This window comes from Sorex fumeus, unplaced genomic scaffold, assembly GCF_029834395.1.
Source record: "Sorex fumeus unplaced genomic scaffold, SorFum_2.1 ptg000048l, whole genome shotgun sequence".
Lineage (NCBI taxonomy): Eukaryota > Metazoa > Chordata > Mammalia > Eulipotyphla > Soricidae > Sorex > Sorex fumeus.
The window spans coordinates 7,100,240-7,117,352 of record NW_026606105.1 but is presented as its reverse complement, the minus strand read 5'-3'; the positions used below and the strand labels follow the sequence as shown (position 1 = coordinate 7,117,352).

General features: G+C 42.2%; 1 protein-coding gene across 2 annotated transcripts in view; it reads right to left on the bottom strand.

The window, feature by feature from the left end:
* Window positions 1-17,113, bottom strand: part of BRAF (B-Raf proto-oncogene, serine/threonine kinase) — a 169,574-nt gene that overhangs the window by 53,025 nt on the left and 99,436 nt on the right. For both annotated transcript variants that reach the window (XM_056124014.1, XM_056124015.1), the window contains exons 4-7: window positions 11,616-11,719; window positions 10,579-10,681; window positions 3,827-3,975; window positions 2,752-2,871 (exon numbers count right to left, since the gene is read on the bottom strand). In XM_056124014.1, the coding sequence (XP_055979989.1) occupies window positions 2,752-2,871; window positions 3,827-3,975; window positions 10,579-10,681; window positions 11,616-11,719 (476 nt within the window). The remainder of the gene's footprint in view (window positions 1-2,751; window positions 2,872-3,826; window positions 3,976-10,578; window positions 10,682-11,615; window positions 11,720-17,113) is intronic.

Here is a 17,113-nt window from a genome sequence, read left to right as displayed (position 1 = left end):
ATAGCATGGTAGCACTGTCCTCCCGTTATTCATCAATTTTGCTTGAGCTGGCACCAGTAATGTCTCCATTGTGAGACTTGTTACTGTGTTTGGCATATCAAATACACCATGGGGAGTTTGCCAAGCTCTGCCGTGCAGGTGGAATACTCTTGGTAGCTTGCCGGGTCAGAAGAATCAAACCCGGGTCAGCCACATGCAAGGCAAGGTATACGTTCTGTATATTTTTCAAAAATAGTAAAGAGAATACATCTAGCTTTTATTCAAAACAAACGCAACACTTTTTCAATCTGTTATATTCATATTATGCATTTCATGATTATTATAATTATTTAGACTTAACAAAAATGCATTTAGAATATAAAACAGCATTTAGAAAGGTATCATGATCAATAGAATCCACCAGTAGTAAATACTAGAGCCAAAGGATTCATCAGAAAATAAGATTAATTCAAGTAAAAAAATTAACAATTTTTTCTAATATAAATTAAAATTTTTTTTAGGAGCCATGCTTTACAGAACTATTAGAGATAGGATTCTGTATATAACACATTCCAGCACCACATACTCTGCCAAAGTGTCCCAGATGAAGAAAATCATTTTCTTTCACCCTTTAAGAAATGCATTATGGGGGCTGGAGCGATAGCACAGTGGGTAGGGCTTTTGCCTTGGATGCGGCAGACCCGGAGTCGATTCCCAGCATCCCATATGGTCCCCCGAACACTGCCAGGAGTAATTCCTAAGTGAATGAGCCAGGAGTAACCCCTGTGCACCACCGGGTGTGACACAAAAAGAAGAAAAAAAAACCCAAAGTAAAGAAATGCATTATGGTTGGGATACTCTGGGTATGGTTTTGGAACACTGTATGCATTAAACTATCACTGGAATACTGTATGCATGAAACAATCATTTACAGTACTGTAAATCACGATGCCTACACTTAAAAAAAATAGGAAAAAAAAGAAGAAAAAATTGATACAGAGCTGCTAGAGAAAGACAGGGGATAAAATAGGACACCACCAGCATGGATACCAGCCACAACATGATGAAAGAACACAGTAGCTGCACTTTCCAGTGTCCCAAATAAATACAAAATCATTCCTCCCATCCAAAATTTCAAGTTTACTGGAACTGTTGACTTATTTTGATATGTCTCTAGATAGAAGAAATGGCATTACATGATTAAGACTGGGGAAAGTAGGGCTAAAATTGACAAGAAATATTCCTGATCTGAACTAATTAATCCTCTAGAATAGAATGCTATGTAAGGACTTATTTCTAAAACCAAATTTTTCCAAAGAGAGATGGTCCAGGGTTAAGTGGTCTTGTATGCTGCCAATCCTACCTGAGCACCGTCAGGGTCACATCTGAGCAGTGCCAGCTGTGGCTCAACTGCCCCCCCCCCCCACAAACAAAATAAAATGCTTCCAAGTAGAGCAAACTTTATGCTGCATCAAATTTAGCAGGCAAAGATTTGCGTAAGAAACTGTGTGAAAGCAAAAGAGTATCTACGAAACTCTTCATCTTCTCTTTCCCTTTTGCTGTTATGTTTCAGTGTGAGATTTCTGGATTCTATCTCCTTCCGCTACCAGCTGATCTTTACGGTGCTGGAGACTGAACCAAGGCCTCAGACATGCAGAACAGGTGCTCTCCATCTTCAGCCTTCAGTACAGTTTACAATGTCAGCCGTTCCTTTATTTTCTGCACAGCAATACTATTACTGTCCTTTATGCTTTGTGACTTCCCATCCTTTCTTTCACTGCATGACTCACTCCCAGTTCAAGTCTTTACTACTAGCAGCATCCTTTGTATCTAGGGCTTCTCTGTCTTAGACATTTATTATCAATTATCTGTATAACACTGCTCCAATGATTTTTTTTTTTTTTTGCTTTTTGGGTCACACCTGGCAATGCACAGGGGATACTCCTGGCTAATGCACTCAGGAATTACTCCTGGCTGTGCTTGGGGGACCATATGGGATGCTGGGAATCGAACCTGCGTTGGCCGCACGCAAGGCAAAGGCCCTACCTGCGGTGCTATTGCTCCAGCCACTCCAATGATTTTTTTTTTTAAACCATTTTCATTACTTTGGTCCTCTACAATTCTTTCCTTCCCTACTTTTATAAACGCTGAATTCCCAGACTCTCCAAAATCTGGTGTAACACACAAACTTCTCACCTTGGTCTCTCTTCATTCACTCTCAAATCTTCTATCCCCATTCCCTAGATTAGACTTTTCTAGCCTCTGTCTCCAGACTTTTATGCCCTATGTTCAGTCCATTTCCAGAATTCTTTAAAGCCCATTTAGAATACCACCTTCTTCATTGCATTTTACAACTCCCTTTTTTCCTTGTCACATGATATTAAATAGATCAGCACCGTAGATTAAAATTATGTCCTCTGCATAAATTATTTGCCACATACTGATGCTCTTTCTAAATGGAAGTCACATATTTCTCTACCTGCCACACTTCTTGTACTGAGTAATAAAATAACTACAATGTTGAGCATAGGGTAGGTAATGTAAATTGTCGGTGCAGTTTTCCTAAGACTGGTGCTGCAACAGTCTACACCAACTTTCAATCCCATGTACTTATATCAAATGCATGTACCTATCTATGATAAAATAAAGTTATCTGGGGAAAATTGCTTCATTTAACAAATCAAATGATGAAAAGGTTTAAAATGAACCAAAAGATCCAAAGAAACCAGCTCAAATAGCACGTGTTACTGAACAGCAGGAGTCAAATCCTACCCCAGAGCATCGGAGGGGGGCGCGGACGGGGAGGGTCCCGACGTAAGGGCGGTCTCTGCTAAGGAGGCCTCCTCCTGTGATATTGGGTGGTGTTCAAAGAACTTGGAGACAAACAGCAAACTGTGAGGTAAAAACAAAAACAAAACAAAACAAACCTAACTTGTGCAAAACCCAGAAGCTTCATATACCAAATACATTACAGAGTTAACAAAAATATCTCAAATCAGATTTCATTTTGAGAAACCACAGTTAAATTAGTTGCATTTTGGTCTTAAGGCTTATTAAAAAAAACACTATACTGCATTTTCAAAATCACACTGAAACCAATGGTTCCACAGAGCAAATCTCTACATATTAAGAAGCAAAATCATGCTTTATGGTTAGGGAATTAGAAGAAAACGTTTCTATCGTTAAGTTAGATCACATCATTACAATCACTTTATAAAGTGCAGAATTAATTTTTATTTACTCAAATGATCAAGGAAAGTAATAAGACCTTTAATAGCAGCAACAATAGTAATGCAGACACAAGATTAAAATTAGGCTCAGTCTATGAGACTCAGACTAACCTATTAGAGAAACTCTGGCAATAAAGCAAAGAAAAGTTTCAGAAAGAGATATACTTGGTACAAAAATTTTATATCTTACTTTTAAATAAACTGGGGGAGGGTTTGAGAGACAGAAAGAAAGGGGGGGAGAGAGACAGAGAGAAAAAATGTATTTTACAAAATAGCTGACAGAATAAGACCTCCTATTTATGAAACAAAAGGATAGTTTAATTGAAAGACCTACTCTAACCCCAAAAAACTACCTAAAAGTGATTTCTGTGGTTAGAGATCTGTTTTAACTAAAAGTAAATATAAAACTCAAATGAGATGTATAGCTAAGCCAGATTTATAATTTGGGAGAGAAGTACTAGCCATACTATATACTACTTTCTAATTGTACTTAAAAAAAAAATTCTGTGTTACAAACTTTATTGGACAGAAAACTCCCTCATACTCTAAGAAGTACTAGTTTCACATTAAGAACATTTAAAGGCAAAATAATACATTCAGAAGTGTTGATTACTTACTCAAGTTGGTCATAATTAACACACATCAGTGGCACCTCTGTACTACAACGCTGGTGAAATTTATAACCACATGTTTGACAGCGGAAACCCTGGAAAAGCAGCTTTCGACAAAAGTCACAAAATGCTAAGGTGAAAAAAGTTTTCCGTACCTGCAAGATAAAACATCATAGAGAATTTAAAAAACGTGTCAAGAATCTTCCTAGAATCTTTTCAGTAAAGTGTTTACTCTTGTTTGAAAGAGTAAACCTTTAATGTTTATATCGTGACAACTGCTTTACACATATAAAATTAAAAGAGCTATACATGTTTATCTCCAACCCAATATTCAACTAATATATAGAAAAAAATGGGGCCAAGAAGAGAGAAAAAAATGGGGCCCGAGAGACAGCCCAGCTTGCCTTGCAAGCAGCAGATCCAGGTTTGATTCCTGGAATCTCTTATAGTCCCGAGCACCACCAATGGTGATTCACGTGTGCAGAACCAGAAGTAACCCTTGAGCATCACTGGATGTGGCCTCAACACCAAAATAAAAACAACCGCCCCCCCCCCAAAAAAAAAGAGAAGAAGATGGAAAATGAATAAAGGTCTGAAAATTAATTTCAGGTTTCACTACATAGAAGTCACGGCAGACAAATATGAAAGGAAGAGAAGTAAGAAGGATAAAGGCATACAATTTCATTCCTATACAGAGCAAGAAGAGCAGGAAGTTTAGAGATGCTTATTGGCTTGGGTAGGACAAGAAAACATGGGTAGGACAAAAAAACATGGGAGAGATTTCCTTGGGGGTGTGCAATACTGTGTGTGTGTGTGTGTGTGTGTGTGTGTGTAACGGGGGGCGGCAGCAGCATGGGGATGGTGCTGATGATTTTGTATGGCAGTAAGTAGGGATCATAAGTGTGGCATCATAAGTGTGAAGATGGGACCCTAGCACTGGGCAACATCATCCACACAGATTAATTTGCATTATAAGCCTCTTTGGAACCTCTTTCCTCCCCACCTAGGGATCAAATTCAAAGCCTCACACATGCAAGATAAGTGTTTTTACCACTGAAAAGGTACTATTTTTAACTATATACGTCACTGTCCTCCCGTTGTTCATCGATTTGCTCGAGCGGGCCCAGTAACGTCTCCATTGTGACACTTGTTGCTACTGTGTTTGGCATATCGAGTATGTCACGGGGAGCTTCCCTGGCTTTGCCGTGCGGGAGAGATACTCTCGGTAGCTTGCTGGGCTCTCCGAGAGGGGCGGAGGAATCGAACGCCCTACTGCACCCTTTGATTAAAATGCTAAAGTATTTATATATTAACAAAAGAAACAGTTTGTAAAGAAAGAAGTCCTACCATAAAGCACTAACTAGATAAAAGGAGAGGAAAATTATCTACAAGACACTAACAAGTTAGCCTAACGTGAACATTCCTCTCTCCTGTAAGAAAGAGCTTTCATGTGAGAAAGGGCAGGGTCTACGATGATCTCAGCAACAGAACTGTTAGAGGTCTCTATGCAGGCAGTAACTGAAGGAAGAAGTTGACTAAAACAGTAACAACAACAAAACAAAAGAAACACCCAAAAAAAGCACACATAAAAGGATTAAAAACAAAGAAGTTTGTTTTTTTTCTATATCATAAACAGAGAAGATAAGCTAAATTAACAAATGTCAAATGTTAATGGTGGCTATTCAGAGCACTGCAGGCATGCATGTTTTTAATTTGGCCCTTTGCTTTATATATTCTCAATTATTCTCGCTTTTCCAGATGGTTTTAATCATTGACAAGACACAAGTCTTAGTGGCCGAGAGCGAGCTCAGAGGGCTGGAGTGAAAGCTTTGTGTGTGGGGGGCCTGGGTTCCACAAACATGGCTCTGAGCACTGCTGGGAACCCCCTGAACACTCAGTCCAGTGTGGCCCCCAAGTATCCCTAGGTGCGGTCCCCAAAACAAAATCTAAACCAAAAAAAAAATTTTACAATACTGTGACACCAGTATTCAAACACCGATAACCAGTCTAAGTCATATACCAGAATTTTCTAGTTATTCTATTAATATGCAAAATGCTCCATCACAACTTACCTTTACTAACTCTGTCCAATAAACATATTTAATGGAATAAAATGTTAATGAAAAATGCCTCATGAAGTAAATGGTATCTCGGCAAGCACTGGTCTGGCTTTCTGAGTGTTTGGTTCTGCTACCACCATTCCCACCCCCACCCTCACCCCAATGGAGTGCTATGATCTACCTCAGGGCCTCCCACATGCCAGGCAAGTACCAGGCTACTGAGCCACAGCCTGCCCTTCGAGAAGTTTGAAAAGTAGCTCTCCAACCCAGATCTGATCCTCGGTGCTGTTATGGTACTCCGGGTACTGCCAGAAGCGATCCCTGAGAACAGAGCCAGGAGTTAAGTCCTGAGCACAGTCTGGCATAGCCCTACCCTCACCCCCCCAAAATCAACAGGGGAGGGGAGGTATTTGAAGGGAGATACTGAGACAGTGGTAGAGGGAAATAGACACTCTGGTGGGGGTGTGGTGCTGGAATTTATTTAAGAAATGCTATCACTGATGGTATTAGAGTGAAATAAAAAAAATTTAAAGTGGTTCTATGTTCTTTTATCATGTGTCACTTTTTAGGAATGTAAAAAGGCAAACCACTTACAGTCAGTCTATCTCCCTTGCCTCTGGACATATAAGAAATTAGAAAATCTTTACCATCAATGCAGCCATTGCCTACCAAATGGCTTATATTGCTTGCTTTGTACAGGAACTAGGAAATTACAAACATTTCACAGGAAGTGTCATCTGTCCATGGTGCTCTGAGCCCCCCCAGAGCCCTCGAGAGCTCTCCTGTCACTCACGCCCTCTACTGCATCCTCCTTCTGAAACAGACTTGAAAATGGCATGTACCTGACTGGTAGTACACACAAACGAGAGAGAAAAAAAAGGAACCCAAGCGGGAGGTAGTGGAGAGCCAGAGAAAGCCTGGGGTGCACCTGGTCAAGTAATGCTCCCAAAGCGGGGAGCACACGTTTGTCAACAAAGTGGCCTTAAGAAGGTCGCTATCCGGACCCCGCAGTAGGTTACTGTCACCGGCCACCCCAGGGGGGAATGGGTGCTGTCCCTCCACCTGCTCCCTCTTGGCGACTTGGTGGCTGTCATCCTCCAGAGGCCATTGGACAGTCAGGCTTGGGCCCGCAGTGACGAAACTTGTTGGGTCTCACGGGATGGGGGGGGGGGGGGAGGTAGAGCCGGGCCTGTCTTCCCCACCCCAATGAGACCCCAAGTCATCGCCCACGAATGGCCTCTTTGGCTCCTCATCAAACTGCTCAACGGCCATGATCCCAGAGACTCAGGAGCAGATCTCTAAACCCAGTGACTTTTGGCAGAAATCCCTCCAGATTTGTGTTAAAATTTCAGAACTTCAAAACCACATGGCCCTACTGCAGCCACACGACATCATATGTTATTCATAACCAGCAATAGAACACAAATTGTCTATTGTTGCCTTTTCAGCAGATCTGAGTGTTGGGGTAAAATCTTAAATAATGGTGGGTCTGGTGTCGAAATAGTGAATGTGATCAAAGTAGAGAGAGAGTAATGTAGAAATCATCTGCCCCACAGGCAGGGGGAGGGTGTGGGATGGGGGTATACTGGGATTTTTGGTGGTGGAGAATGGGCACTGGTGAAGGTACGGGTGTTTCATTGTATGACTGAGACTTAGACCCAAAAGCTTTGTAACTGCTCTCACGGTGATTCAATAAATAAAATTATAAAAAATGGAAAAAGAAAAAAAAAAACTAAGGTGGAGTTCATGCACAATTCAATCAGCTAATCAGTGGCTGAATAAATAGCAGTACTCCTACAAAAAAAAAAAAAAGAAGGTTGCTATCTGCTTTTGGATCATAGCTTTACAATTCGAGCATTTCCACTAGTGAGAGGCACAGGCCTCGCCTGTGGTAAGCATTAATTCACTAGAAGATGGGAAGGGCAGGGCAATGCATGCCTCTGTTTCAAATCCGGCTTCCTGGCCTCCCCGGCCCCCTCCACCCACCAGTTCCCACCAACTCGGCTGCAGGAGTGCCTTCTCACACTGAAGGAATCGCTCTCATGCGAAAGGAGGAGGCAGGATCAAGCAAAACTCAATGCAGACATGCCAAGGGAAGAGCTCTTTCTATGCAAGGCACACTTTTCCTTCTTGCCGTGACACAGCACTAAGGGCAAAAGGGTAGTTGAGAATCGAACCACAAGTCTCCCCTCTCTGCCATTATAACAGTTACAACTGCTTCAGAAAAAAGTAAAAATCTTCAACTAGGCTGAAAAGCAGCTTGTGAGCTGGACTCTGTTTACCTTACCCACAACCTGTTACTCTAGCGCCCCGCTTCTTCGACTCTGCCCCCCCCCATCCTGTACTGCTCATCCTGCACTTTTCAGAACTGGAAAGGTAATCCACTTCCTAAATGCTCCTCTCTACAGTACTCTTCCCTGCACTCTCTGCCTGCTGTTCCCTCATCCACCCAGGAAGAGCTTAGGAGCTTCCTCCTTTGGGGACTTTCCCACTGTCACGTTAGGAGTGGCCACTTTGCATCTATAGCACTTTATACATGTACAGTAATGAAGAGTTTATAAATCTCTCTTTGTTACCTCCAGTAGCAGGGATCAAATCCAGGTCTCGTGCATGCAAGGCATGTGCTTGACCACAAGCCACACTCTGAGTCTATACACTCATTAAATCGCTATATAATGTTCCTTTTTCACAGCTGTACTCCTAGAGCAGAAACAGTATGGGCAAATGCAAGACTCTCCTGGAGGGCATTTTCTGGCCAGTCCCCAGCAAAGCTGGGGGCATCTCCATACTCAGGGACTAAGGGGAGTGAGTTTCCATTTCCTCTGGTGGCCAGCAACTTCTTGAAGCTGTTTCAATCTCTTTGATGCTTGGCAAATTAAACCCTCTTTCACTTCCTTGTACCCAAGTTCTAACTAAAAATATCAACAACAACAACAAAAGAGAAGAAAAATTATAAAATGCATGATCAATTGTTTTTGGATTTCTGAAAACAAAAAAATTAATATTTATCCAAAGTTCTCTAAGTTTTACAAAAAATTCAAGCTTCCTAGATTAAAAAACTATTTGCTATTCAGCAAATTTGATTTGGTATATAAGATATACCCTCGGTATATCTGACACTCCAGAAAATGCCTTATTAACTGAATCACACACTTGATTTTATTATTCATCACTAAAGGAACCCCAAGAACAAACTCTTGAGGAAATCATCTTGTCAACTGTTTGTATAAAAGCTAAGGCACAAAGGTCAGAGAGAGTTTGGCAGGTAAGGTGCTGGCCTTGGTCCCCCGAGTCTGCCAGGAATAAGCCTTGAACACTGTCAGTTATGTTTGTGTCTCCATCCAAAGACAAACCAACCAAGCAAACAACAAGCTAAGACACACTGGTAATACACCAACTGCAAAAGGTTAGTAACTATTTATCTAGAAAAAATAAACCGTGGCCAAAATGCCTATATACGGCATTTATATAACATGTATATAACAAAAGCAATACAATCCCACTATACTGATCACTTTACATGTGGCTTCTGCTCATTCCTTTACCCATGTAGAAAGATAAGTTTTAAGCTCTAGGAACTGTTCCATCTAAGACTGGAGGAATTGTGCCTTGACAGTTAGGTGGATTATGTTCCAGAAAATTCCTGTGTCAGGTAGATAAAGGGAGACATACTCAAAGGAGAGTTTGGCCACCTTCATTCAGTGCTGAAGGACTGTCCTTCAGAAACATTTACTCAAGAACGACAATTTGTCTGCACAAAGATTGCTTGTCTTTATATACGAGGCATAACAAACCCTTAAATGTCTATAAACAATGATTAAAGAGTATATTTTTATGAATTACTCTGAAGTTTCTATGAAAAGAGAGCTATGTGAAAGATGTTCATGATAAATATTATTGTGTATTATTTTATTCTGTTTTGGGGGTTGTTTGAGATTTTTTTTTTCCTTTTTTTTTTAAAATAGTTTTTGGACCACACCTGATAGTGTGCAGGGCTTATTGCTGGCTCTGCATTCAGGGATTACTCCTGGTAGTACGTGGGGACTCTACGGGGTGTCCTGTGCAAGGCAAGTGCCCTGTCCACTGCACTCTCTCTACCCACTGCTTTCTAAAAACCGTCAGTATCATGTAGAAGGCAATTTCAGTTTAAAAAAGGGAAGAGGGACTAAAAAGGAGAGAAAAATTTAGGTTCACAGGTATAAACACACAGGCTTATAAACAGTTTAAAAGCCACACAATAAATGCCTGTATCTGGGAGAGTGTTTTCACTTTATTTGATACACTTCGATACCACTCAAATCTCCTTCTCATTTAATAGGTGTGAATTAAAATTTTTTTCTATTTTTCCTTTGGTTTTTGGTCCACACGTGGTGGTGCTCAGGGATTACTGCTGGCTCTGCACTCAGGAATATACTTCTGGGGTATATTCCTGATCTGGGTACGAGTTGGCCATGTGCAAGGCAAGTGCCCTACCCGCTGGACTACTGCTCTGGCCCCGTGAGTTTCCTTCTTAAATTAGAAAGTATATTAAAACGAAACTCCTTAAACAGGAATAATTTAACATGTGTGCACAAGCGCACACACACACACACACACACCCTGCTTCAAATCACGCAATAGCATTTCATAGTCTCTAAGTAAAAACCCACAAGAACTTCAACATTCCTGACATAAAAAAAAAAAAGTAAAGGTACTTACAAAGTTGTGTGTTGTAAGTGGAACGTTTTCCAATACTTCTACATGTAATTCTTCTCCAGTAAGCCAGGAAATATCTGTATCCCAGCCAATTGGTTTCTTCTCTCTGAAAAGTGTAGATACAGCCTTTCTTGGTTATTACAACTAAAAACTTCATACACCGCATGCTGAAGATATGAAAACTGGTTATTGAGGGGCTAGTAATATTGAGGGAGATTTGGCTCCCTATTCTTCTGTCGTTAGAAATTTAAATGGCAATAAATTAATTTTTAAGTTTACCCAAAATAAATGTATCACTCTTGGACAAACAGCAGTGTAAAGAGATGTACTCTTTTCTTCAAGTCAGCTCCAGAAAAGACCTACAACAGCAGAGAATGGATTGTTCCTGCGGTCCAAATATTTAAAAAAAAAAAAAATCACTAGTATGGGGATTTATCTATTCACTAAAAGAAAAAGAGTACTCAAGGGACAATATGCCCCAAGAGGACATTTTTGTAAAAAAATAATTAAAATGTAGGGGTTTTGGTGCAAGTTTAGATATCTGAAACAAAATGTCAGTTTTGTGACATTTTGAGACTGTATTAAAAATATGTAGGTAGGGAAGGATCCATTATTCAAATGATATTCTAAGTGGTTCAAAAATTTAAACCTCAAAATCATTAGATCAGAGTGAAATACTAGCCATACAAAAATGACCCAATGTTAAGTCCTCAAAAGGGGTTACAAGATTTCTTTTTTAGGTTTTGGGCCCACATCCAGTGGGGCTCAGGGCTTACTTCTGGCTCTGTTCGAAGTGATCACGCAGGTGGACTAAACCCAGGTCGACCTGGTGAAGTCAGCTCTACCCACTGAACCATCTCTCCAGCCCTTGACAACAAGATTTCTTTAGGATAACTTAATATTGACTTAGTATTTTTCCCTCTCAAGCTTATTTTCAATTCCCTAGTTTTGTATAAAGATCACACAGACAACCTGAAGTTCAATGCTTGAGTTTTGGCCCCCCTTTTCAAAGAGAATTTCACACCCCATACAAACCATACCCATCCTGAATTCTGTAAACAGCACAGCACTCTGGAATCAGACCTCTCATCATTAGTGCTTTCTTTAGACTGTCCCGGACTGTCACTCCACACCTTGCTGGTACCTACGGGATGATAAATATATGCTATAAGGCAAAGAAAACAAATGACATGGTTCATATCATTTAAAAAAACTTAGTAACTTGCCTTATACCCTTTATGTCATATGGATTACTTATGTCAAATACAACAGCATTTCTAGAGATAACATTAAAGGGAAATTATTATATATGTTACTATTCTTCACTTAAGTCAAAGCAAATCTGAATTTTCAGTCTTTTAAATGATGGAATATTATAAACATAAAAAATAAAAGAGAGCTGTGACTTTTTGCGGGGGGTGGGAGAAGGGGCATACATTTGGCGATGCTCAGGGGTTACCCCTGGCTCTACACTCAGGGATCACTCCTGGTGGGCTCAAGGGATCATATAGGGTGCCAGAGATTGAACCCAGGTCAGCCATGTGCAAGGAAAGCACCTCCCCACCTACAATCTCCCCAGCCGGAATGACTTTGAGACTTGCACACAGTAGTGGTGCATGGTTAATCCTCCCAGGTACCGCATTAAAAGCTTTTTTCTTTTTTTTGCCAGACTAATCTTTAGATTAGACTGATAAGGAGTATGTAAAGGGCAACCTAATATCTCAGATTATTTCAGCCCTCTGGAATGCCCCAGAACTACAGATAAATTGAGATTCCAGCTTCACCTTAGTTGGGCCTGGTGTTTGAACCCAGGTAATCTGACTGTAGAATCTGCCAACTTCAAGAGATGGATGGTATAGTGTGGCTAGCTTACACAGATACTTTTTTTTTTTTTTGATCACGGTCCGATAAGAGGTCTAGCACTCCTTGTTTGGCTAGTTTTTTTAGAGATGTGACTGCAGCATAAAAAGTGCAAGAATGGTTCTTAAAGACTGCTTCATCTCTGACCCTACCTCAGGAGCTAGAAAGAGTCCATTTACCATAAGAACTACAATGGTATCTATGGATAAGACAGGGGCATCTGAGGGGTGGCAGCAGGAATTAACTGGATGTGGGATGACAGGAAACCTCCCAAACCAGAAAGGTAGGAGAAATAAAGGAGGGAGAGTGGAATCTTGGAAGAGACACCAAGCTGATGAAACTCCCAGGTACACTGTCTTCAGGCTGAAAAGTAGGGCCTTCTTCGGAGAGAAGCTGCCAAAGCCCTGGCAGCCCCACCCATAACCCATGGGCTCAGGCATATAAACAGCCCAGCTTCCCTGCTTCAGGACTAATCTCAGAAGAGATGCCTTAACTGATAAAACTCCCAGGTAGACCAGTCTTCTGTTTGGAAACTCTGGGCCTCCTCAGAGTGGAACGGGCAGCCTCCCCTCTGACCCCATGCCACATTGCCAGAAGTCCCAGCACTGTACAGCCTCCACCATATACATGCTCAAGCCTCACAACAAACCTCAAGAGATGCAAGCCAAAAGTATCCTCCCAGGTCTACAGCTCCTGAGCATGTGTCTGGGTGACAACTCCAAATTCCATACTGGCAGCACAGCATATTAGACAGGAAAGCACCAGAATCCCATTAAGCTCCAATGAGCAAAAACAAGACAGGATCAACTAGCAACAAGCAGATCAATCCTCAAGATTGTAACAACCCTATTGTTAAATATAACAATTTTCATGAATTTCACTGAATTATTTTTTGATAATTACATTTACCATTTTGTTGTAACATAAAGTAAATTATTTTATGCCTGCTAAGTAAGCACGTTTAGGGGGTGAGTGGGAAACTGGGGACAATGGTAGAGGGAAGGTGACCTCACACTGGTGGTAGGATTGGTGTTAAAACACTGAATGCCCAAAACAACTGTACTATGAATAACTTTGTAAATCATGATGTTTAAAAATAGTTAGAAAACATGAAAATAAACATTACAGGGGATGAAAAATAGAACTGACTGCTATGTACTCATCACTGAGAAAGAGTAGATAACACAATTTAAAGTAAAATGAATTTTAAGAGAAACATCTTTCAAATCTGAAAAAGGCTTAACCCTTCATGCATACTGGTGATCCTTAAGAGATGTGTGATTTGGGGCTGGAGCAACAGCACAGCAGGTAGGGCATTTGCCTTGCACGCAGCCAACCCGGGTTCGATTTCCAGCATCCCATATGGTCCCCTGAGCACCGCCAGGAGTAATTCCTGAGTGCAGAGTCAGGAGTAACCCCTGTGCATTGCCGGGTGTGACCCAAAAAGAAAAAAAAGAAAAAAAAAAAAGAATCATTGCCCCAGGTGTAAACCCAAAACTTAAAGCAACAAAACAAAAAAACCCACAGAAAAACAACCAATCTAGGGCCAACAGATAAAACGCCATCTTTGACTCATTTACAAAGCAGCATTCTGAATTTCTCCTAAAACAAATGGCTAGTAACCACTAATTCTGTGTTCTCAGCAAATTTATAGAACACAGCTACCTTAAATAGTGAGAACTGGCTGTACTAGACAGAAATAATTAACTGATGGGAAAACTTAAATGTCCCCTCTGCTCTGCTACTGAGGTTCTGCCTATCCTAATGCAAATACTTCCCATTGGTGACCCTATTTCTAGTTTTTCTACCCCATTCAAGCTATCCTACCATCATGTGGTCAAAGCAACTGTTCCAAAGGAGATATATTTGTGAGGAAGGCCTCAGGTGTTCTCTGTGAAGGAATTCTCAGTAGGTATGGGTCCTAGAGTCCCCACTAGGGCTGCCAAACAGCATGGCCGGCCTGGCGGGCTCGGACTTAGAAGCCCATTCTAAAACACAATGCGAGTTTACTTACAAAATTTCCCATGACCTATGGGGAAAATTCAAATTCTGTACAGGGCATGGAAAATCATCAACGAACTTCTAACCTTCACGTCCTTGAGTAATGTCCCTCCTGTATGCCTGCAATGCCAGCCCAGACACAGCTACATGCCCTTATGCTTCTCTGCACAGACTGATTCCCAAGTGTGTCACTGTATCACTGTCATCCTGTTCCGATTTACTCGAGCGGGCGCCAGTAACGTCTCCATTCATTGCAGCCCTGGTATTTTAGCAGCTTTTCCTTACTCGCCTTTCCCACCACTGCCGTATTGGAGGTTCTTTCAGGATCACTTGATCACTTGACTTCCCGTTAATCGTCGATTTGCTCGAGCAGGCGCCAGTAATGTCTCCATCTGTCCCTGTCGTGTGCTAGTGTAGCCCAATGGCATCTGTTCGTTCTAGGAACACGAAGAGCCTCAAACCGATCATTCAGGATCTTGATGAAGAAGTCCGACCATCTGGTAGGTGGGCGGCCACGCAGTCTTTTGACATCCTGTGGAATCCAGTCGGTAACAGCTCTAGTCCAGCGGTCGTCTCCAAATCTCATTACATGTCCAGCCCATCTGATTTTTGATGCCTCAGCAAACGAGACAGCATCCCTGATTCTTGATCGTCAATGGAGGTTGGAACTCCGGATTCTTTCTCTCATTTGAATGAAACATGATATTCCAAGCATAGCTCTTTTAATTCCTCTTTGGGAGACCTGAATAGTGTTCTCATCCTGTTTGCGTAGGGCCCAGGTCTCTGAGGCGTATGTTAATGCAGGAAGAACAGTGGAATTGAAGAGATGTGCCTGGAGTCGGAGGTTCTTCGTCCTGTTAGCTATTTCTTCCACGCTCTTGAAGGCGTTCCAAGCCACTCTCTTTCTCCTGCGCAGCTCAGGTGCCAGATCATTTGTCATGTTGACTTCTCGACCTAGGTACACATAGCTGTTGCATTCGGAGATGGTGGTTCTGTTGAGAGCGAATGGAGCATCAGGAACGAGGCTGTTTCTCATAAGCATTGTCTTCGTAAGACAACCTTTCCACACTCACGGTCGAAGTCAGCCAGCATTTGTGCCGCTTGGCTAATGTTTGGTGTTATTAGAACAATGTCATCAGCAAAGCGGAGGTGGTGCAGTTGCTGACCATCGATCTTCACTTCCATTCCTTCCCATTCCAGTCGTTGCATGATGTTCTAGAGGGTGGCACTGAAGAGTTTCGGTGAAATGGTATCACCCTGCCGCACCCCTCTCTTGACATCAACGATCACTTCTTTGTAGAATGGTGAGATCCTGGTAGTGAATCCACAATACAGCTCACGGAGGATCCTGATGTATTGAGTTTGAATGCCCTGACTGGCTAGGGCTTCAATGACTGCTTCTGTCTCAACAGAATCAAAGGCCTTCTTTAAATCAATGAACATTAGACTGAGCGGCATCTTTTTTTTTTTCTTTTTGGGTCACTCCCAGCAATGCACAGGGGTTCCTCCTGACTCTGTGCTCAGGAATTACCCCTGGTGGTGCTCAAGGGACCATATGGGATGCTGGGAATCGAACCCGGGTTGGCTGCGTGCAAGGCAAACGCCCTACCCGCTGTGCTATTGCTCCAGCCCCGAGGCGGCATCTTGAACCCCTGAGAATCCTCAATGAGCTTGGTTATCGTGTGGATATGGTCGATGGTGCTGAATCCTTTGCGGAATCCGGCTTGCTCGCATGGTTGTCCTTCATCTAGTGTTCTGCCAATCCTATTCAGGATGACTCAAGTGAACAGCTTGCAGATGACAGACAATAGGCAGATCGGGTGACAGTTGCCAATGTTGTGGATGTCTCCCTTCTTGTACAGTAGTACAGTCCTGCTGGTTTTCCATTGGGATGGAACCTTGCATTCAGACAGGTAGCGTATGAAGAGCTGAGCCAGTGTATTGATGAGTGCTAGTGGTAGATTCTTCAGGTATTCAGGTCTGACCTTGTCTGGGCTGGGTGCTGTTCGTTTCTTAACCAACGAAAATGGCGTGTCGGATTTTGGAAGGGAGACCATTGGGAACGACATATCCATCCTGTGGAATTTGGGATGTGGGCGGGTGGACATGGCTATCGAAGAGATCTGAGTAGAAGTCATGGATAAACTTCTCCATTGTCCTTCTGGAAGATGTGATAGATCCATCAGGATGTCGAAGGGCAGTCATCTTGGTCTTGTAGTTGGCGAAGGACAGGAGGGCATTACGAATGCTTTTCCTGGCTTCTGCCGCATCTACCAGCACTTCTGCTCTTCTCTCTTTGAGGTCTTCCTTGATCGCATCTCTGCACTGCTTAGCGAGCCCGGACATTCGCTTGCGGTTGCCTCAGGCATGCGCCAAATCACGTTGGTGAATAAGCTCAAGAGTTTTCGAAGACAGGCGTTTTTTTGTGGCTATCTCTCTCTTGTGTGTTCCTCGCACAATCATGGAGGTGCTGAACCAGTCGATTGTATTCCTTGTCAACAACGACGTCTTCCCATGTTGCAGCAATAGTGCCAAAGAGCTCCCAATTGGTAGTCGTTCTAGGAGATCTCCTAAACTTTGCAGCCCTTTCTCCCCGCTCTGTGAAGTAGAATTTTGCACGAAGGAGACGGTAGTCCGATCCTGTTCAGAATTTTGGGACAACAGCAACATCGGTCAG